Raw genomic sequence first — 24,015 nt, 5'->3', positions numbered from 1 at the left:
TGACTGGCAGAACAGGCTCCAGTCCTCTATGTCCCCCTCGTTAGAAAAGATCACACCAGAGATCCATGTTATATAATCCACCAGGTTTATTTGGAATCACTAGCTTTCGGAGTAGCAGGTGACTCTCCAACCTTCCTTCACGGGAAACAGATTCCCTCTGTACACACAAGAGCCCTCATTATTGTGGCCCAGTACTTTTTTCTCTCTGGGAATGGATTTTATTTGAATACCTGACACTTGAGGGACGGGGGTGGGGAGTGTGAGTGAATCGACAGCAACAAGGAGCTCACATTGCAGGCAGTCTGTACTGGGAGGAGCCAGTGTGTGTCCCAGGGACTGGGGCAGGTACACACACACACACAGGGAGAGGGAGAGGCAGTGTCCCGGTGCTCAGTGCCCCCCTCTCTCTCCGGCTGATGGAGCCCAGCACAGCCCCCGGGGCGGGCAGCAAGCGCAGGAACCTGGGCTTCTTCAAACCCCCGAGGCTGTACATCCAGGAGAGGCGCCGCACCGACACCATCATCAGCGAGAGTGCAGCCGGCGGCGAGGAGGAGAGATGCGGCACTCTCAGGAGGAGTCAGTCTGACCGCACCGAGTACAGTCACAAACTGAAAGGTGAGAGGGAGCCTGCGAGGGTGGGGACAGGGGAGGACACAGAGGGGAAAGGGTTTTTTTTAAAAAAGGGGGAGACTCAAACCCATTTAACATATCACTCCTTAAAGGTCTCAACTCTCATTCATTCCCCTATCTGCCCAAGGGCACCTTGTCAAATCCAGGTTATAACTGTGGGGATGGGCCGATCGGCCTCTTCTGTGCTGTGGGATTCTCTGACTGTGTAACTGGAGCTGGGGACCTACCTGTTGCCCAACTCACCTGAACCTGCGCACTCCGATACACATGATTTGGAGATTTGTAGTTGGACTGGGGTGTACAAAGTTAAAAATCACACACCAGGTTATAGTCCAACAGGTTTATTTGGAAGCACTAGCTTTCGGGGCACTGCTCCTTCCCACCTGATGAAGGAGCATCGCTCCGAAAGCTAGTGCTTCCAATTAAACCTGTTGGACTATAACCTGGTGTTGTGTGATTTTTAACTTTAGGAGAAAGTGAGGACTGCAGATGCTGGAGATCAGAGCTGAAAGTGTTGCTGGAAAAGCGCAGCAGGTCAGGAAGAGAAGGACTTATGCCCGAAACGTCGATTCTCTTGCTCCTTGGATGCTGCCTGACCTGCTGTGCTCTTCCAGCAACACATTTTCAGCTCTGATTTTTAACTTTGTCCATTCTGATAGTCATCGAGATGTGCAGCACGAAAATTGACCCTTCAGTCCAGCTTGTCCATGCAGACCAGATATCCCAACCCAATCTAGTCCCATTTGCCAGCACCTGGCCCATATCCCTCGAAACCCTTCTTGTTCATATACCCATCCAGATGGCTTTTAAATGCTGTGATTGTACCAGCCTCCACCACTTCCTCTGGCAGCTCATTCCATACACACACCACCCTCTGTGTGAAAAAGTACCCCTTAGGTCTCTTTTAAATTTTTCCCCTCTCATAAGACCATAAGACATAGGAGCAGAAATTAGGCTATTCAGCCCATCGAGTCTGATTCCTGATGAAGGGCTCTGGCCCGAAACGTCGAATTTCCTGTTCCTTGGATGCTGCCTAACCTGCTGTGCTTTAACCAGCAACACATTTTCAACTCTGATCTCCAGCATCTGCAGACCTCACTTTTTACTGATAAGGTTCTCAACCCCATTCTCCCGCTTTCTCCCCGTAACACTTGATCCCCTTTACAATCAAGAACCTGTCTATCTCTGTCTTAAACACACTCAATGCCCTGACCTCCACTGCCTTCTGTGGCAGTGAATTCCATAGATTCCCCACTCTCTGGCTGAAGAAGTTTTTCCTTATCTCCATTCCAAAAAGGCCTTCCCTTTATTCTAAAGCTGTGCCCTCGGGTCCTAGTCTCTCCTACCAATGGAAACACCTTCCCAATGTCCATTCTCAATTTTAATTCCCAACGTTAATCACTCCATTGTCGGTGACTGTCCCTTCAGCTGCCTGGCCCTACATCCAGGGATTACTGCTCAATGATACCCCTCAACAACACCACTCTCACCCTAAGCCTACACCCTCTAGTTTTGGACTCCCCTACACTGAGGAAAAGCTCTTGTCTATTCACTCTTTCCAGGCTCGTGATGATTTGATAAATGGAGTCATGTATGACTTTCAGTGTCAGGGCGAGACCATGGGCTGTATGTCCCAAAACTGGCTGATCAAATCTAGTAGCTGAGTCCTTTGGCTGTTTGCAATATATATAACATGCTTTATATCAACCAGCCTTCACTTTTAATATTGGGAGAAAGTGAGGACTGCAGATGCTGGAGATCAGAGCTGAAGAGTGTGGTGCTGGAAAAACGCAGCAGGTCAGGCAGCATCTGAGGAGCAGGAGAATTGCCGTTTCGAGGATAAACTCTTCATCAGGACTTTTATCATCCACTTTTAATACCCAAAATATCTTGGGTTAGATGTGATTCCAAGATTAGGGAGCACTTCCTGACTAACTCTGAGTGTGCTAATAGTGACACTAACAACCAATTTAAAATGATCAGTCAAGTTCATGCTGAGGCCCAGCTATACAGGCTGGAAGGGAGATGTAGTCATGTCCAGAGACCTGTTCCCTGCACACTAAACAAATATATACAAGCCTGGCATTTTTTAAATTACAAGATGCTATAATTCCCTGTTGTTTTCCACATGATAACACAACAATCAATCAGGACCAACATGCCAATTAATCAGCACCCTGTTTTCCTGTTTTATACATCAAAATTTGACATTCTTGCATTTGTCCTGATAAGTGCACAGCGAAAAGCCTCACAAACATCTTTTCAGCAAGATTCAAGCTCTGTAATATTTTAACATGCACCCCACCTGCTCCCATATCAGCCCCTGGTGCTGACCACCCTGTACCAGCTCCCAATCCTGCAGCGTCTCAGTTTGGAAACTCATAGCCTCTCTTGTGCAAAATCAACTCTCTTGGTCCTCCCTATTTCTGGAACCTTGTCTCGCCTAAAGCCCTCATAGATATTGGTGCTGATGCAGTTCTGGCCATTTCAGCATCCCCCAACTTTAATCCCCAGCTTGAATCGCTCCACCATTGGGGACTGTCCCTTCAGTTGCCTGGGCCCCATATACAGGGGTTACTGACCCTTGAAAACCTTCAACAACACCAACCTTCTCTCGACTTTGATGATGTTCCTTGAAGCTCACTTGTCCTCGATCCCCGTTTAGGCAAAAGTGAGGACTGCAGATGCTGGAAATCAGAGTCTAGATTAGAGTGGTGCTGGAAACGCACAGCAGGTCAGGCAGCATCCGAGGAGCAGGAGAATCGACATTTCGGGCAAAAGCCCTTGTCCACTGTTCGGTGGATTGTGGCCTGTGATGTGCCAGTCATGCATCTTGCGATGCTTTATTGTATTAGAAGCCTTGGTCGAAAGTAAATTATTTTCACATAAACGAGAACCTTCAGTCCATCTGTTTGAAAACAATGAATAAGGTCTCCTACTTCATTGCTGTAGAACAAGGAATTCTCATAATTGTCTAACATTCCAGAAAAAATAGAATAACTGATCATTAATTTTGAGTATTTTTGGACTCTTAATTGTGTTTCAGAAAATATTTATCTTTAATAGTGTTTTCAAGATGTAGTGATATAAATACAAGTTTTTTATTTAGTTAAAATAATTGAATTCACATCATTGAAAAGATCTTGTTAACATAGAATCCATAGCAATTGATGGATGTGTTAAGGGTTAAGATTAGGTTTACAGAGTAATGAATGATGATTTATTGTCACTTGGACTCTACAATGAACATCACAGTAAAACACAGTGAAAAACTTCAACTGTTGCCACAGTCTGATGCCATTTTCAATGGTTTAAGAATAAGAAGATATAGCTGGAACATAGTGAGGAAAGATCTGGCTAATGAAGTGATATGTGGGAAAGTGAGAAATGGTTCATTTTGGCAGAAAGAATTTGAAAAAGTATATTACTGAAATAGTGAGAGTTTGCTGAGCTCTGAGGTGTAAAGGGATGTGGGTGCCCTAATGCATGTGACACAGAAGGTTAGTATGAGGGTACAAGTAATCAGGAAAGCCAATTGAATGTTTATTGTGAAGGGAAATTGAATGCAAGACTATGACTATGCCTCAGTTAAACAGGGTGTTGGTGAGACTGGATCTGAAGGCCTGTGTACTGTCCTGCTCCCCATACTTATAGACGGATGTTTATGCGTTGGAAGCAACTCAGAGCAGGTTTCCCAGACTAATCCCTGGAACGTGGGGATTGCCTGTTGAGGAAAGGCTGGACAGGCTGAGACCTGTATTCTTTGGAGTTTAGAAGAAACAGAGGTGACTTTATTGAAACATTTTAGATGCTGAGGGACCCTGACCAGGTGGATGTGGAAAGGATGTTTCCTCTTTTGGGAGAGTCTAGAGTTAGGGGTCAGAGTTTAAAAATAAGCCTGCACTCATTTAGACCATAAGACATAGGAGTGGAAGTAAGGCCATTTGGCCCATCGTGTCCACTCCGCCATTCAATCATGGCTGATGGGCATTTCAACTCCACTTACCCGCATTCTCTCCATAGCCCTTAATTTCTCGTGACATCAAGAATCTATCAATCTCTGCTTTGAAGACATTTAGCAACCTGGCCTCCACTGCACTCTGCGGCAATGAATTCCAGAGGCCAACCACTCTCTGGCTGAAGAAATGTCTCCGCATTTCTGTTCTGAATTGACCCCCTCTAATTCTAAGGTTGTGTCCACGGGTCCTAGTCTCCTCGCCTAACGGAAACAATTTCCTAGCGTCCACCCTTTCCAAGCCATGTATTATCTTGTAAGTTTCTATTAGGTCTCCCCTTAATCTTCTAAACTCCAATGAATACAATCCCAGGATCCTCAGCTGTTCCTTGTATGTTAGACCTACTATTTCAGGGATCATCCGTGTGAATCTCCGCTGAACACGCTCCAGTGCCAGTATGTCCTTCCTGAGGTGTGGGACCAAAACTGGACACAGGCCCAAATGGGGCCTAACCAGAGCTTTATAAAGTCTCAGTAACACATCGCTGCTTTTATATTCCAACCCTCTTGAGATAAATGACAGTGATTTAAGGCAGCGATGAGGAAACTTTTTTCTCTAAGGATTGTGAGTCTTTTGAATTTCCTTCATCAAAAGGCAGTTCATGCAGAAGTTCAGATTATTTTTAAGGCAGATTCTTGGTGGTCCAAAGGGATGAAAGATTATTAGTGATACACTGGAATGTAGAGTTGATGTTAAAATCAGATCAGCCATGATCATATTGAATGGTGGGGTAGACTTGAAAGGCAGAATGGCCTCCTCTTGTTCATTCCTTATGTTATTGGACCTTCCCTACAGTGTGCAATTCTTTTAAAAGTGATACCTTAAAAGCCGCTCAGTTCTTACAAGAGTCAATAGTCATTAATGTGGTCATTTGTTTGTTTTTAATGTAATGGTCATTAATGCTCTACACTTAGTTGGTTTTAATCTTTAACTTGAGTTTTAAAAGCCTCAAATTATTACAAATATTTGGGAATGGAAATTGAGAAGTGGTTTAGGATTCAGGTTTACAGGGTACATTACGGCTGCCTTTGAATTGTTTGTAACTTTATGTTTGCCACATATTGCTGATTGAATGATAGGTGCCTAATGTAACCCAGCACCAGTGAAATAAAACCTTATTAACCTTTAAGGCTGTTTTTGTCTTTAGCTGTATCCAGTCATGGAATCATGTGGACCCTTCAGTCCAACCAGTCCATGCTGACCATAATCCCAAACTAAACTAGTCCCACCTGCCTGCACTTGGCCCACATCCATCCATTTCTTCTTATTCATATACTTATCCAAATTGTCTACTAAGTGTTGCAATGTACCTGCAACGTTTGGATGTTCATTCTACACATGAAACACTCCATCTTCTTTAAATCTTTCTCCTCTCGCCTTAAAAATATATCCCCTAGTTTTGAACCCACCCACCTGAGGGAAAGAAAGCTGCCAGTCACCTTATCCATACCCCACATGATTTTATAAACTTCTATAAGGTCACCCCTCAACCTTGTACACTCCAGTGAAGAAACTCCAGCCTCTCCTTATGACTCAAACCCTCCATTCACAGCAACATCCTGGTAAACCTCTTCTGAATCATCACAGTCAGTCAATGTTCCTTTTTGGGGTAGGTGTTAACTGAATTTGAACACGTATGTAGGACCGTGATTGTGTGAGCTGGAGCTTGCTTACCTCTAGGCACAAGAGAGGGTTAAGTATGAGCTAATCCCTTGATGAATCACACTGTAATTAGACTCTAGCCTTGACTCAGGTACATCCCACATCATAAGCATAATGTGACCAACCTGAACCAACAGGTGCATAGCTGAAGACATGATGTAATGTGTTAACAGTTCCCGGTGAACAGGTGAATACTGCGCCATCTAAGCCCAGACACACAAGGCAACTGCAAAATTCATAGCTTTTAACAGCAGGTACTACACACATTACAATAATGAAGTAAATGCATTATTCAGAATATTCTAGAATTCCCCAACAGCCTTCAGGTCATTTGGATTGTTTTTATTTTGCAGCAGAAAGTCAGGACTTTTTAAATTTAACTTTTTATCCTAAATATTACAAATTGTATTGTATTCGGGATCATGGGGAGGTTAATGAAATTGGAATTAAAACATAATTCAGGCTAAACAATAGACCATCCTACATTGAATCGACCAAATTAATATCGGCATCTGCTTGTCAAGGTGACCTGCTCTGGGTGAACTGCTTCCTTGCTGTCATTAACAAGGTGCTTATTGCAATCTGAAACAAATGAGACAGGTGTAATGTCTGTCCTCCAGGTGACCATGGCTGGGAGCATAAAACCAGATCCATTAAAATACAAGAGAAGTTTCTCTGAAATTTGTTAGAACGAAAGCAAACTAGTCTCCATCACAGCAGCAACTTTCAATAGTAAAACAGCTTTGATGTGGTAAAGCATTTCAAGATTTCTGACAGGAGTATTCTCTGAGACAAAAAATACTGCAGATGCTGGAATCCAAAATAGACAAGCTGGAGGCTGGAAGAACACAATGTCGTCATTGTCTACGGGAATAGTGCCAGAAGACTGGAGGATAGCAAATGTGGTCCCCTTGTTCAAGAAGGGGAGTAGGGATAGCCCTAGTAACTATAGGCCGGTGAGTCTCACTTCTGTTGTGGGCAAAGTCTTAGAGAGAATTGTAAGGGATAGGATTTATGAACATCTGGATAGGAATAATGTGATCAAGGATAGTCAGCATGGTTTTGTGAAGGTCGTGCCTCACAAACCTTACTGAGTTCTTTGAGAAGGTGACCAAGGAAGTGGACGAGGGTAGAGCAGTAGATGTGGTGTATATGGATTTTAGCAAGGCGTTCGATAAGGTACCCCATGGTAGGCTAATGCAAAAACTACGGAGGTATGGCATTGAGGGTGCATTAGAGGTTTGGATTAGGAATTGGCTGGTTGGAAGGAGACAGAGGGTAGTAGTTGATGGTATAGGTTCATCTTGGAGTGCAGTTACTAGCGGTGTTCCACAAGGATCTGTTTTGGGACCATTGCTGTTTGTCATTTTTATAAATGACCTAGAGGAGGGGCTTGAAGGCTGGGTGAGCAAGTTTGCGGATGACACGAAAGTCGGTGGAGTTGTGGACAGCGAAGAAGGATGTGGCAGGTTACAGCGGGATATAGATAAGTTGCAGAGCTGGGCAGAAAGGTGGCAAATGGAGTTCAATGTAGCTAAGTGTGAAGTCATTCACTTTGGTAGGAGTAACAAGAAGATGGATTACTGGGCTAATGGTAGGCTACTTGGTAGTGTGGATGAGCAGAGGGATCTTGGTGTCCATGTACACAGATCTCTGAAAGTTGCCACCCAGATAAATAGTGCTGTGAAGAAGGCATATGGTGTACTGGGCTTTATTGGTAGAGGAATTGAGTTCCGGAGTCCTGAGGTCATGTTGCAGTTGTATAAGACTCTGGGGCCTCATCTGGAGTATTGTGTGCAGTTTTGGTCGCCATACTATAGAAGGATGTGGAGGCATTGGAATGAGTGCAGAGGAGGTTTACCAGGATGTTGCCTGGCATGGTAGGAAGATCGTATGAGGAAAGGCTGAGGCACTTGGGGCTGTTCTCATTGGAGAAAAGAAGGTTTAGAGGAGATTTAATAGAGGTGTACAAGATGATTAGGGGTTTAGATAGGGTTGACAGTGAGAACCTTTTTCCACTAATGGAGTCAGCTGTTACTAGGGGACACAGCTTTAAATTAAGGGGTGATAGGTATAGGACAGATGTTAGGGGTAGATTCTTTACTCAGCGGGTTGTGAGTTCATGGAATGCCCTGCCAGTAGCAGTGGTGGACTCTCCCTCTTTATGGTCATTTAAGCGGGCATTGGATAGGCATATGGAGGTTATTGGGCTAGTGTAGGTTAGGTAGGCTTCGGTCGGCACAACATCGAGGGCTGAAGGGCCTGTACTGCGCTGTATTTTTCTATGTTCTATGTTCTGTGTTCTAAGCCAGGCAGCGTCAGGAGGTGGAGAAGTCAATGTTTCGGCTATAACCCTTCTTCAGTATTGTCCAGCAGGTTTTGACAATTAGGCGTGTTAGGAAATAGTGTGAACAGGTGAGTGAAAGCTTGATCAAAGGAAAACGAGAGAGAGAGAGATGGGGGGAGAATGTGTATGAGAAAGAGAGAGAGAGAGAGAGAGAGAGAGAGTGTGTATGTGTGTGAGTGTGAATGTGATGGAGAGAGACAGGTCCAAGACAAAAATTCCAAATCCCAGAATTCCTAATCGGAGCCAGACAGCTGAAGGTAAGGCTGCCTGGCCAATGGTGGAAAAATGGAGGCCAGAAATGGTGCCTTTGATCGTGCCACCTGTTTTTGTGTTTAAACAATCCGGCGCAGGCTTCCAAGAATCTGGTGCAGAAACAGTTTCAAACATAAACAGTCTATCTCCATCCAACTGCAATGACTCATATGTCACATTTTGCATACATGTTCCAGTTCTGAAGAAAGGTCGCTGGACCTGAAACATTAACTCTGCTTTCTCTCCAGATATGTTTCCAGATCTGCTGAGCTTCTCCAGCAATTTCTGCTGTTGTTTCTGATTTCCAGCATCCGCAGTTCTGTGGATTTTTGTATGGTGTTTTGCTAGTTCCCTGCAGAACATTGTGTGCCAACTACACAGTCCCCTGCCCAACTCAGAGGAAGAGAAGAATGGTTCACACTCGCTCATTCAGTATCCCCCCACCCCCACCAGAGCCTAATCATCCAACAGGACAGTTTGTGCCTATCCTTCCTTCCCACCTGGTCTCCATCATTGTACGTTGCCTGGTAGGAGCTATTCGAATGCACCTGACTGAGGTAGGCTGCTTGGATGCAGCTCAGGCCTTCAGCTCCTGACTGAGACACATACATGCACCTATTCAGACACAAGACACTGTAATAGTGACACTGTCCTGCACCACCTCTAATCCCCTCACTCCCCACCTCACCCTCAATTCCCTTCCAGCCTCAGTAAACCCACATTAAACATGGTCCGAACCCATGACCAGCCCTTTGCTGTTTTTAATGGCGAGTGCTTGGCAGTGTCTCCTGCTCCAATCTTTGGTCAGCTTTCCTAATAACCTCCTTTGTAGTTCACTGTCCAATTCTGTTAGTAATTAGATTACCTACAGTGTGGAAACAGGCCCTTTGGGCCAACAAGTCCACACCGACCCGCCGAAGCGCAACCCACCCAGACCCCTACATTTACCCCTTACCTAACACTATTAGCATGGCCAATTCACCTGACCCGCACATCTTTGTGACTGTGGGAGGAAACCGGAGCACCCGGAGGAAACCCACACAGACACGGGGAGAACGTGCAAACTCCACACAGTCAGTCGCCTGAGGCGGGAATTGAACCCGGGTCTCTGGCGCTGTGAGGCAGCAGTGCTAACCACTGTGCCACCGTGCCGCCCACTGTGTCTGCAACTTACCTTGGGGCATTCTATGTAGTTAAAAACACTATGTAAATTCAAGCTGCTTTATAAGCTATTTTACTGCATTAAAGACACTAACTAAAAGGCAATGTGTTCTTGTTATTATTAATGAAATTGAAAATAAAATGTAAGAGCTGAGGACCAGGGATAATTTTAGTCGTGCTACACTAGAAACATAACTCCGCCCAGCCCTCAAATATACGGAGGATAATCCCTCAACAAAATTTTAATTAACTTTTCATACATCAGGATTTTATTTTTAATTGCGGGAAATAGTCACCCATTGACAATACAATTTCCTCAGTTTAACAGCATCGGGCTATTTACAAGTAAAGATAGTTCTTTGAGCAGGAAGCTATATTCAATTAGAATTCCTATTTGCAACAATAAAAGTCTGTCCTCTCTCAAAGTAACCTATTACAAAGCAAAACAACTATTAAATACAAGGGACTGGGATCCTATTACCCAGTGAAAAACGCTTTAACACCAACCTGACGGATTTGTGAGCTATAACAGATGAGTTCAGTAAACACTGACAGCCCGGAGCAATGGATTTCAATAAGCCCATTGTAAAACTTGCCCATTTCAAAGGATAATAATCTGAGAAATTGGAAGATGAGTAGGCTGTGTGGTTGCTCAATATTGCCCCACCATTTAGTAGGATCACGACTAGTCTTCGAATTTCACTCTGCTCTCCCGCCCTCTTCCCATACCCGCCATTCACCAGAGCCCGTTCCGTCTCAGCAACTCAGTAGGCCTCCATAACCCCCTTCCAAATATTCCCAACCCCCCCCGAGTGAAGGAAATTCTGCTCATCTCAGTTTCAAATTACCCTGATACTGCTCCCCCCCCCACCCAGCAGTATGGCACACCAACCTCTACCTTGCCAAAGCCAGACGCCAACTCACTGACACCTCCTCCTACCGCCCCTTCGACCACAACCCCACGTCCCATCACCAAACCATCATCTCCCAGACCATCCACAACCTCATCCCCTCAGGGGATCTCCCACCCACAGCCTCCAACCTCATAGTTCGGGAACCCTGCACCGCCCGGTTCTACCTCCTAACCAAAATTCACTAACCTGACTGCCCCTGTCTCAGCCTGCTCCTGCCCCACGGAACCTACCTCCTCATTTTTCAACTCCATCCTGTCCCACCTGATCCAGGAACTCCCTACATAAATTCGGGACACCACCCATGCCCTCCACCCCCTCCATGACTTCCATTTCCCCGGCCCCCTACACCTTATCTTTACCATAGATATCCAGTCCCTGTGCACATCCATCAGCCACGACAAAGGCCTCCAAGCCCTCTGTTTCCTCCTCTCCTGTCAACCCAACCAGTACCCTTCCGCCGACACATTCATTGGATTGGCTGAACTGGTCCTCACCCTCAACAATTTCTCCAACAAATCCTTCCACTTCCTCCATGAGCACCCACATGGGCCCCAGCTATGCCTGCCTCTTCGTCAGGTACATGGAATAGTCTATCTTCCACAGCTACACCGGCACCATCCTTCACCTTTTGCTCCGCTACATTGATCACTGTATCACAAGGAGATTGAACAGTTCATCTACTTCACGAACACCTTCCACCCTGACCTCAAGTTCACCTGGATCATTTCGGACACCACCCTCCCCTTCCTGGACTTCTCTGTCTCCATCATCGGCAAACAACTCAACACGGACATCTATTACAAACTCACCGACTCCCACAGTTACCTGGACTACACCTCCTCCCATTCCTGCAAAAACACGATCCCTGATTCCCAATTTCTTCGCCTTCTGCCGCATCTGCTCCCAAAAGGAGAAATTCAGCTTCAGAACATCCCAGATGGCCTCCTAATTCAAGAACCGCAGGTTCCCTTCCCACATGCTCAACAATGCCCTTCAATCTCCTCCACTTCCTGCACCTCTGCCCTTGAACCCCACCCCTCCAACCACAACATGGACAGAACCCGCCTGGTCCTCACCTTCCACCCTACGAATCTCCCGATAAGGCATAATATCTTCTGCCATTTCCGCCATCTACAATCAGACCCCACCAGCTAAGATATATTTCCCTCCCCACCCCCATTTGCGTTCTGCAGAGACCATTCCCTCTATGACTCCCTCATTAGGTCCATGCCCCAGTAACCCACCTTCCTCTCCCGGCATCTTCCCTTGCCACCGCATGAAGTGTAAAACCTGCATCCACACTTTCCACCCATCCCTCCCTTCACCTCATCCAAGGCCCCAAAAGGATCTTTTCACATCCGGCAGAGATTTTCCTGCTCATCCACCTACCTCATCTACTGTGTCCGTTGCTCTCAATGTGGTCTTCTCTACATTGGGGAGACAGAGCACCAACTTGTGGAATGTTTCAGGGAATATTTCCCGGACAGACGCATCAAACAACCCACTGTCCTGTGGCTGACTACTTCAACTTCCCCTCCCATTCCATCAATGACATACAAGTCCTGGGCCTCCTCCACCACCAAATCCAAGCCACCCGACGCCTGGAGGAAGAACGCCTCATCTTCCTCCCTGGGACCCTCCATCCACACGGCATCAACATCGATTTCACCAGTTTCCCCATCCCCCCTACCCGACCTACCTTATCCCAGATCCCAGATCCAACCCTCCAACTCGGCACCGCCACTTGAACTGTCCTATCTGCCCATCTTCCTTCCCACTCCACCCTCAGCTCTGATCCCCCCACCTGTATCTCACGCCTTCCCACCATCCTCACCTCCCTATTTAGCTCAACCCCACATTCTCCTGAAGGGCTTATGCCCGAAATGTCGATTCTCCTGCTCCTCAGACACTGCCTGACCAGCTGTGCGTTTTCAGCTCCACACTCTCCGACCCCCAGTTTCAGCCTATCCAGCCAGGGACAACGGACTCTCAACATTTACCTGGTCAATCCCTCTCAGCTTCTTAAACATTTTAATAAGATCGGTCAGTCTTTGAAACTCTCCTTGCTGTGTTAATAGCTGTTACCCGTGGGACCGTTCAAAACCGTGGATACTATAAAGGCCTAAATTCAGGTTTTAGTTTATTTCATTGTCATCTGTTCGCTTTTGCAAATATGAGTATGTTCATCCTGGTCTAAATGAGTATGCACTATCCATGAAATGAGAAGGTAGACTTGCATTTATATAGCACTTTTCACAACTGCAGCCCATTTCAAAGCCTGTCATAGCTATTCAGGTCAGTCCCTGTTGTGTTATAGGGAAACATTGCAGCCAATTTGCATACAGCAAGCTTCCACAATGAGTAATGTGATAACGACCAGATCATATTTTTTGCGATTGTAGTTTAAAGATAAATATTGATCAGGATACTAGGGATAACTCCACGGATCTTCTTTTGCATCTAGCTGAGAGGACAGCTAGAGCCTTATTTTAACACTTGAAAACCAGCGTTCCTGACAGTGCAGTATTCCCTCAGTACTGCAGGGAGATATCAGCCTGGGTTATAGGCCCAAGGTTTTGATGTGGGACCTGAACCAATGTCCTTTGGTTTCAGAGGTGAGGGTGTTAGCCATTAAGCCACGTTTGGCAGCTGAAGGACAAGGAAAGACAGATTCCAATCAGGCAGGAGCGATGTCCCGGCATGTTCCGACACTTGACATTTAATTAGATCAGGATGATTACCATTGACTCAATGTCACTGCTTGACTCTCCACACTGTTGTTGTCTCAATTGGGAGATTCCGGTGTTGGACTGGGGTGTACAACGTTAAAAATCACACAACACTAGGTTATAGTCCAACAGGTTTCATTGGAAGCACACTAGCTTTCGGAGCGACGCTCCTTCATCAGGTGGTTGTGGAGAATGAGATCGATCATATACTCCACCTGATGAAGGAGCGTCACTCCAAAAGCTAGTGTGCTTCCAATTAAACCTGTTGGACTATAACCTGGTGTTGTGTGATTTTTAATGTTGTTGTCTCAGTTTTTAAAATTTTCAGTGGAACCTCACCCTCATTGTTTATTTTGTGGTTTGAAAGAAGAGGGGATTTGTGTGGGGGGGGTGGAGAGGGGATTTGTGGGGGGGGTGGAGAGGGGATTTGTGTGGGGGGGGTGGAGAGGGGATTTTTGTGGGGGGGGGTGGAGAGGGGATTTGGGTGGGGGGGTGGAGAGGGGATTTGTGTGGGGGGTGGAGAGGGGATTTGTGTGGGGGGATCCACATTTCCAGTGAATCCTGTGTGAGCCTATGCTTCTGTTGCTCTTAGACACACACACCGGCACACACACCGATACACACACCGACACACACACCGACACACAGAAGCACACACACCGACACACACACTGATACACACACAGGAACACACACATCGACACACACACCGACACACACACTGACACACACATTGACACACACTGGCACACACACTGATAGACACACAGGAACACACACATCGCCACACACACTGACACACAGGCAAACACACCGATACACATAAGCACACACACCAACACACACAGGTGCACACACCGACATACACACCGACACACACATCGACACACACACCGACACACTGATACACACACATTGACACACACACTGGCACAAACACTGATAGACACACAGGAACACACACACCAACACACACTGACACATAGGCAAACACACCAATACACATAAGCACGCACACCAACACACACAGGTGCACACACCGACATACACACCGGCACACACACTGATACACACACACAGGAACACACACATCGACAAACACTGATACACACACAGGTATACACACACTGACACACACACTGATACACACACAGGAACACACACATCGACACACACATCGACACACACACTGATACACACACTGATACACACACACTGATACATACACAGGAACACACACACTGACACACACACTGACACACACCGGCACACACACCGGCACACACACTGATATGCACACTGATACACACACAGGAACACACACATCGACACACACACCGACACACACACCGACACACACACCGACACACACACTGATACACACACTGACACACACACTGATACACACGCAGGAACACACACACCGACACACACACTGACACATACACCAGCACACACACTGATACACACACACCGACACACACACTGATACACACACAGGAACACACACATCGACACATACACTGACACATACACCGGCACACACACTGATACACACACACCGACACACACACTGATACACACACAGGAACACACACATCGACACACACACTGACACATACACCGGCACACACACTGATACACACACACCTGCACACCCACTGATACACACACAGGAACACACATATGGACACACACACACCGGCACACACAGGCAAACACACCAATACACACATAGGAACACACACACCGGCACACATAAGCATACATACCAACACGCACAGGTGCATACACCGACACACACACTGACACACATTGGTGCACACACTGACACACACAGGAATACACATCTACACACGCAGATACACACACTGATACACATACAGGCGCGCACACTGACACACAGACACATACACCAACACACACACAGGCACACACACCAACACACACATACACACACACATACACACACACACAGGCACACACACAGGCACACACACAGGAACACACACATAGGAACACACACACTGACACACACACAGGCACATACACAGGAACACACACCTACACACACTGACACACAAACAGGCACACACACTGATGCACACACAGGCACACACACCAATGCACACACTGACACACACACACACACGCACACATAGACACACACACTGACACACACCGACGCACACATAGACGCACACACTGACACATACACAAGTGCACACAGTGACACACACAAGTGCACTTCAGACACACACAGAGATACACTCATACTCACACTCAGATCCTCACTCACATTCAAATTTGCTGTCTCTCATTCTCTCATGCTCTCACACTCATACTCACATTCACACACATTCTCTCTCACTCACTCTCTCCTTCACTCTCTCTCACTTTCTCTCTCACTTGCCCTCTCACCCTCTCGCTCAATCTCTCAGTCATTCCTTTTAGGGTTTTGAAAGTACACAACATTTCAATGTAATTCTTTTGAGAACTACAACACTCTTATATACAACCCCTTCAGTTCTGGGGCATAGATATATTATACCTTGTCCTCATGTTGCTGAAATAGTTTTTGATTATTATGCAGACAGAATAATTCTCTAAGGGCTTCCTACTGTTTGATGTAGGCAGCTGGCCAACACTATTACGCTGGGTGAGGATTTTTAATGTAATCCAAAAGGTATTCCTGCAAAATTTGCAATCAGTGGTTGCACACAATACTGTCTGTAAAACAGGAGCCTTTAATTCAGCTCAATGTGAATGTTTTCATTAATTTAACACGGCCTTAACCCCTGCCCACAGCAGGGAGCAAGTGATGGATACATACCTGGAATAACACTGCACTGTCAAGTCTAATCCTCTTGCTGATCTATTTTTACATCCACTGTTTAAAGCAATGGACAGCAGCAGTGATACTAGTTTCTCTTTCACTGAAACCCATACTGATCCTGCAAAGGGCATCCTAGCCAGAGCCACCCCCTTACTCCATCCCTGCCCACTACAGGCAATTTCCCATGGCCAATCCACCCTCACCTGCACATCTTTGGACTGTGGGAGAAAGCCAGAGCACCCGGAGGAAATCCACACAGACAGAATGCGCAAACTCCACACAATCATCTAAGGCTGGAACCAATCAATTGGGGGCAGCACGGTGGTACAGTGGTTAGCACTGCTGCCTCACAGCACCAGGATCCCAGGTTCAATTCCAGCCTCGGGTGACTGTGTGGAGTTTGCACATTCTCCCCGTGTCTGCGTGGGTTTCCTCCGGGTGCACCGGTTTCCTCCCTCAATCCAAAATTGTGCAGGTCAGGGTGAATGAGCCATGCTAAATTGCCCATAGTCAGGGGTGAATATGGGAAATGGGTCTGTGTGGGTCACTCTTCGGAGGGTCGGTGTGGACTTGTTGGGCCAAAGGGCCTGTTTCCACACTGTAGGTAATCTAATCTAATTAGAGTCCCTGGCACTGCGAGGCAGCAGTGCTAACCACTGAGCCACCGTGCCTGTCCCTTCATTCGGTTCCATTTAGTTTGAACACTGCTTAGTGCCGACCTGTCTTCATGTGGGAAATTCCTCATCCTCCTAATAAGGCAGGATGATCTCTCCAGTCGTGCTCCTGCAAAGCACCTTGTGAGGTTTGATTCTTTTAAAAGTGTTACAGAGGAACCTCAATTATCTGGTATTCGTTTAACTGCATTTCGGATTATCTGAACAAGATCGCAAGGTCCCGATGCGTGGTTAACTATGTTACCCGGCATCGATTATCTGGCATTCAATTAACCAAACGCAATATTTCCCCGCCCATGTTGTTTGGATAATCGAGGTTCCTCTGTATGTTAATGCAAGTTCTTGTTAAGCTCCCATTCAATTGATTTGATTTACTGTTACATGTACCTAAGTACAGTGAAAAGCTTTGTTTACGAGTAGTACAGGCAGATCATAGTAAGCAATAATGGACAGATCATAAAGTGGGAGAAAAACTCTTGGACAGAATGAGGCATACAGGTTACACTGCACAGGATGTGCACTAGGCAAGATCAATGTTAACAATGTCAGCATTAATTGAAGTTAGAGGGTCCATTCATCTGTCTAATAACGGCAGGGAAGAGGCTGTTCCTGAACCTGTTGATGCATGTGTTCAAGCTTCTGTATCTTCTGCATGACAGAGGAAGTTGTAGGAGAGTATTCCCGGGTGGGAGGGGTCAGTGATGATGTTGGCAGCCTTTCCATGGTAACGAGAAGGGTAAATGGAGTCCATGAATGGGAGGTTGGTTCCGTGATGGTCTGGGCTGTGCACACTACTTTCTGTCCTGGGCAGAGCAATTGCCGTACCAGGCACCCAAACAGTATGCTTCAAACGTGCTTCTGTAGGAATTGGTGAGAATCCCTAATGAACATGCTGAATTTCCTGAGCTGCCTGAGGAAGAAGAGGTGTTGTGCCTTATTGACTGTCACATCGATATGGGAAGTTGAGGACAGATTGTCGGTTATCATCACTCCGAGGAACCTGACATTGTCAACCTCCTCGCTGTTGCTCCATTGATGCAGATTCCATTGACTTGTCAGGCTGGCTGAGGGAGTGCTGCTGTCTGATGAACCATTCCAGTTGGGATTTGATTTACAGGGGTGTGCAAAAGTTATCACGTCAACATTTGAAACACCATTCTTCTTGCCAGTGTTTATCTCTCAAACCAACGTTGCAAAAAAGGCCACTGGGTCTTCTATCACATTGCTCCTTACTCAGTACGTGTTGGTTGTTGTGTCTATCTGCAACATGACAGCATTTTATTTTTGGTAGGCACAGGCTGGGCTCAGCATTTATTGCCTGTTCCTAGTTGCCCCCTTGAGAAGGTGGGGTTGAGCTGCCTTCTTGACCCGCTGCAGTCCATGTGCTGTGGGTAGACCCACAATGCCCTTAGGGAGGGAATTCCAGGATTCTGACCCAGTGACAGTGAAAGAACAGTGATATATTTCCAGGTTAGGATGGTGAGGGGCTCAGAGTGGAATTTGCAGGGGAGTGGTGTTCCCATGTATCTGCTGCCCTTGTCCTTCTATAGTGAAATTTTATTTAATTCTTTCCTTTCATAATTACAGGGTGTTTCACAGACATTGTTAGGTGAATTGGCCATGCTAAATTGCCCGTAGTATTCAGGGATGTTGGGTGCATTAGTCAGGGGTAAATGTCGAGTAATAGGGTAGGGGAACGAGTCTGCGTGGGTTACTCTTCGGAGGGTTGGTGTGGACTTGTTGGGCCGAAGGGCCTGTTTCCACACTGTAGCGATTCTCTGATTCTATGATTCTACAGCCAATTAAAGACTGCAGGAAACACAGGGCCTGCTATGTGCACAGTAAGATCCCATAAATAGCAGCGTGGTCATAACTAGATAATCTGATTTTGTGATGATAATTGAAGAAGAAACACAATGCCCTGCTCTTCATGATATTAGTTGGGGGGTGATGGGGGTGGTGGGGGTGTTGGGGGTGGTGGGGGAGGTATTTGTGTGCCCACATTAGATTGGGGTTGGGATGTGCTGTGCCTCCCCCCCCCCCGGTACCCAGTTAAAAGACGAGGGTGAGGAGCCCACCCAGCAGGGGTAGAGTGGGGGTGCCCTACCTCAGCATGTGCCAATAACACCAGCGCAGGCGTAGTGATGACATGACCCCGGTGAGGGGGAGGTGAGAGCTGGAGGAAGAAGAGGAACGTGGGGGTCTGCCCATAACTGGAGTCAGTGAAAGGAAAGTGAGCTGGAGAGCGGGGGTGGGGTGTATCTCAGTCGTCTTTAATGGGTGAGTGGGCTACCCGAATCCCTGATAGCTGCCTAACTGTGCTGGGCATGGGCGGTGGGTGGGCAGGAGAGAGTTGTATCTAGTTCTATCCGTTTAACATCTGATTGAAAAGATGGCTCCTCCAACATCACAGCAGCCCTGCAATACTCCAGCGAAGCCAAAAACCTTCAGAGCTCAAATTCTGAATGAAACTTGAAACCAGAGCATCAGAATGAGACAAGAATGTCCCTCCCTGCACTGAGCCACATTGACACCCCTCAGAAAACTGTGCAGGCCACAGGCCTCAGGAGGTGCTGACGACAGTTCTCCTCAATCCTACAACACATTTTCAAATCCTTTAATTGTGGAGTGCTTGGGGTTGTTTGAGGAAATATATCTCAATACAAGTCCTTTCACCCAACTAGTCAACAAAACGAATTACAACATGTCTACTTCCTCATTGTTGTGACAGAACTAACCAGGCAAACTATTGAGGAACTTCCTTGAAGCCTTTGTTCATATGAACAATACATAGTCGGCAGCGAAGTCCGTTTAATTCTCAGTGAGGTGTGGCGAGTTTATTTTCTTCCACGTATCGATGTTGCAAAACCTAGCTGCCACTTCAATCCAGTCGCTGTGCTGGAATGTCGCGTTTATACAGATTGAAGTGAACAGGAACTAAGCTTTGTGGTTGAATATATTAAAAATCACTATTGTGAGATTTGTTTGTGAGGCAGAGAATTTAACATAATTTAAAAGACAATGGGCCAGCATTTCAAAAGGTGGATAAAAGATGATGAAATGTAATTGGTGCTGGTACCTTTTGTTGAAGAGTTTCCTACAATAAGGTTCATGTACACAGGATAGCACCTTTTGTTTCCCCTGAGAGGGCTGACTAGGCCTTATTTAACATCTCAACTGAGAGGTAGCACTTTCAAATAGGATTGGAAGTAGGTTACTCAGCTCATCAGGTAGGCGCCACCATTCAGTGAGATCATGGGCTGATTTAATAATCCTAAACTCCACTTTCCCACATAAATTTTGGTTCTCTAACTGATTAAGAATCTCTCACAACCTTAAATATCGAACTGTGCAGCATCGCCTCAGTATTGCACTGGGAGTCTGGATCAGTGGTGCTGGAAGAGCACAGCAGTTCAGGCAGCATCCAAGGAGCAGTAAAACGTCAGCCTCAAGTTGAGATATTCTTTATCACTCACTGTTTCATCAGTAAGCAGCTAACAATCTGAATCAACAAGATAGTTTCTTCTTAATCAGGATAGTGTACTCTTCTCTGTAATAGGGTGTAGCCTCTATGATATCCATTAATCAAGGAACTAGCTATTGGGTTTTTCTTCACAAAAGTATCCTTTATCTTTATTGTTCATTCATACGATGTGGGTACTGAGGGCTGAGCCAGCATGTTGCCCTTCCTTAACTGCTCTTGAGAAGGTGTGCTGAGTTACCTTCTTGAGCTGCTGCAGTTCTTTGGGAGTAGGGACTCCCACAATCACTATTAGGAAGTGAGATCCAGGATATTAACCCAGCAACACTGAAGGAATGATAATATATTTCCAAGTCAGGATGGTGAATGGCTTGGAGGGAAGTTGCAGAGGGTGGTGTTCCCATTATCTGCTAGCTTTTTCCTTCTAATTGAAAGAGATAATTGATTTGAAAAGTGCTAAGGAGTCTTAGCGAGTTGTGGCAGTGCACCTTGTGGATGGTACACACTGTGCATTGGTGTAGGAAAGAGTGAATGTTGAGGGTGTTCAGTGGGGTGCGAGTCAAGGGGATTGCATTGACTTGGATGGTGGTGAGCTTGTTGAGTGTTGTTGGAGCTGCACCCATCCAGGCAAGTGGGGAGTATTCCATCACACTCCAGACTTGTGCTTTGTAGATGGTGAGCAGTCAGGAGGTGAGCTACTCACTGCAGGATTCCCAGTTTGAGCTGCTTTTGTAGCTGCAGTATTTATGTGGTTAGTCCACATCAGTTTCTGGTCAATGCTCAGTCAAAGAATATTGAAGTGGGAGTTGCTGTTCCAGAGAGTTGAGCAAACAATCCAGGCAGCCACGTGACGAAAGTGAGCACTGCAGATGCTGGAGATTAGAGTCAAAGGGTGTGGTGCTGGAAAAGCACAGCAGGTCAGGCAGCGTCCGAGGAGCAGGAAAATTGACATTTCAGGCAAAAGCCCTTCATCAGGAATCTAGGCAGCCACCCGTGTTGCCATTTGACCAGGGAATACTGCACTGTTGGAGATGCTGTCTTTTGTTTGCAATATTAAACTAAGGCTCCATTAGGCTTTATTGGCACATCAGAGAAATCCTATGGTCATTGTTTCAATAGAGAGCAGGAGAGACTTCCTCCTAGTGTCCTGGAGGTCAATATTCACACTCTGGAATTATGGAATCCCTACAGTGTGGAAACAGGCCCTTCGGCCCAACAAGTCCACACCAACCCTCCGAAGAATATCCCACCCAAACCCATTCCCCTAATCTATTTACTTGACATTTACTCCTGACTAATGCACCTAACCTACACATCCCTGAACACTACGGGCAATTTAGCATGGCCAATTCACCTAACCTGCACATCTATGTGACTGTGGGAGGAAACTGGAGCACCCAGAAGAAACCCACGCAGACATGGGGAGAATGTACAAACTCCACAGGAATTGAACCCGGGACCCTGGCACTGTGAGGCAGCAGCGCTAACCACTGGGCTACTGTGCCATCCCAAGATCATTAAAAAAAGAGATTGTCAGGACCATCTCATTTTAGCTACTGGTGGGATCTGGCTGTGCATACATTTGCTGCTGTATTTTTATAACTTAACAACAGTGACTGCATATCAAAGAGACAACATTACTTCAGTCACATATCTCTTTCAGGCATTCCTGAGGGTGTGCAAGGTGCTACATAAATGCATGTTGTTTGTTCTTGTCATCTTGAATGCTGAGCTGTTAGAATTGTCAAATCCAAAAGAAGTGGAGATTTGAGTGGATCCATTTGCCTACGGTATACTCCACTCCCCCTGCAGTCCCTCACGCTTCCTCAGTTGTCCCCCACTGGGTGGATAAACTTGCTGGGAAGGTGCAGCAGGTCTAGCAGCGTGTGTGTGTGTAGAGATTCTCGTTAGGCAAGGGGGTGAAAACCTATTGGGGGTAGGTAGGAATGCTGATTTGAGGTTACAGCTATAGTCTTATTGAATGGAAAAGCATGCTCGAGGGGCTGAGTGGTCTACTCCTGCCACTTCTGCATGGTTCAAGAAACTACGTTAACGTTTGAGGTCATAACCAGCTTTCATCAGGATAATCCTAACTATAGAATACCAATAGTGTAGAAACAGGCCATTCAGCCCAGAGCGACCCTCCAAAGAGTGTCCCACCCAATCTCTGTATTTCCCATGGCTAATCCACATAACCTACACATCACAGGACACTATGGGCCATTAAATTATGGCCAGTCCATCCTAACCTGCACATCTTTGGACTGTGGGAGGAAACCTGCACGGACACAGGGAGAACGTGCAAACTCCACACAGACAGTTGCCCGAGGCTGGAATCGAACCCGGGGGTCCCTGACTCAGTGAGGCAGTAGTGCTAACCGCTGTGCCACCCCATGGAAACGCAGTCAGTTGGACACATTAACTCAATGCTATCCACAGACGTTGCCAGACCTGCTGAGTTTCTCCAGCATGTTCTTTGTATGCCCCATCTCCATCCAGCAATCACTTTGAGTGTGACTCCAAGGCAGAAGCTCAGACTGTATGGGAGCGTCGGAGGCTGAGGGGTTTATGGAGTCATGAGGGGCATGGATAGGGTAAATAAACAAAGTCTCTTCCCTGGGGTGGGGGAGTCCAGAACTAGAGGGCATGGGTTTGGGGTGAGAGGAGAAAGATATAAAAGAGACCTAAGGGGCAACTTTTTCATGCAGAGGGTGGTGCGTGTGTGGAATGAGCTGCCAGAGGAAGTGATGGAGGCTGGTACAATTACAACATTTAAAAGGCATTTGGATGGGTGTATGAATAGGAAGGGTTTGGAGGGATATGGGCCCAGTGCTGGCAGGTGGGACTAGATTGGGTTGGGATATCTGATCGGCATGGACGGGTTGGACCGTTTCCATGCTGTACATCTCTATGACTCTATAAATGTTGTGATCCTATTTCTGCTGCTGCCCAATGGGTTTTCTGCCCTCTTGTGTTTACTGAGAATATCTGAATCAATGATCAGAAAAGACTGAGTGTTTTGTGTAATGTTATTTGAATGTATTTGTTAACCATACCGACATTCCCAGAACCAGTGTGCAAGGCCTGCTGTGGAAACTGAGCTCTTCGCTAGTGAAAGGCTAGCTTTAAGAGAGGAGTTCATGTAAACCAGACTGCAGTTCCAGCCAAGTAGCATTTGCAAGTGGACAGACATTAAACTTCCTTCCTTGAGGGTCAGGTGTCCAAGTGATCTTGAAAATGGAGAATCACAAAGCACATTTCAGTTTGGGGAGATTGGGGAAAGTGCAGCGTATTTTGCAGTCAGTCCATTTTT

The 24,015-nt window shown here is 46.3% G+C and overlaps 1 protein-coding gene across 2 annotated transcripts in view; it reads left to right on the top strand.

Annotated features, from left to right (window-relative positions):
• The first annotated feature begins 336 nt into the window (after window positions 1–336).
• The window catches only part of arhgef38 (Rho guanine nucleotide exchange factor (GEF) 38), a 99,506-nt gene continuing 75,827 nt past the window's right edge, over window positions 337–24,015 (top strand). For both annotated transcript variants that reach the window (XM_060851623.1, XM_060851624.1), the window contains exon 1: window positions 337–615. In XM_060851623.1, the coding sequence (XP_060707606.1) occupies window positions 417–615 (199 nt within the window). In that variant the 5' untranslated portion in view covers window positions 337–416. The remainder of the gene's footprint in view (window positions 616–24,015) is intronic.

This window comes from Hemiscyllium ocellatum, chromosome 36 (assembly GCF_020745735.1).
Source record: "Hemiscyllium ocellatum isolate sHemOce1 chromosome 36, sHemOce1.pat.X.cur, whole genome shotgun sequence".
NCBI classification, from domain to species: domain Eukaryota; kingdom Metazoa; phylum Chordata; class Chondrichthyes; order Orectolobiformes; family Hemiscylliidae; genus Hemiscyllium; species Hemiscyllium ocellatum.
Note: the sequence above shows the minus strand (reverse complement) of the source record. Positions and strands in the feature narration are given on the sequence as shown.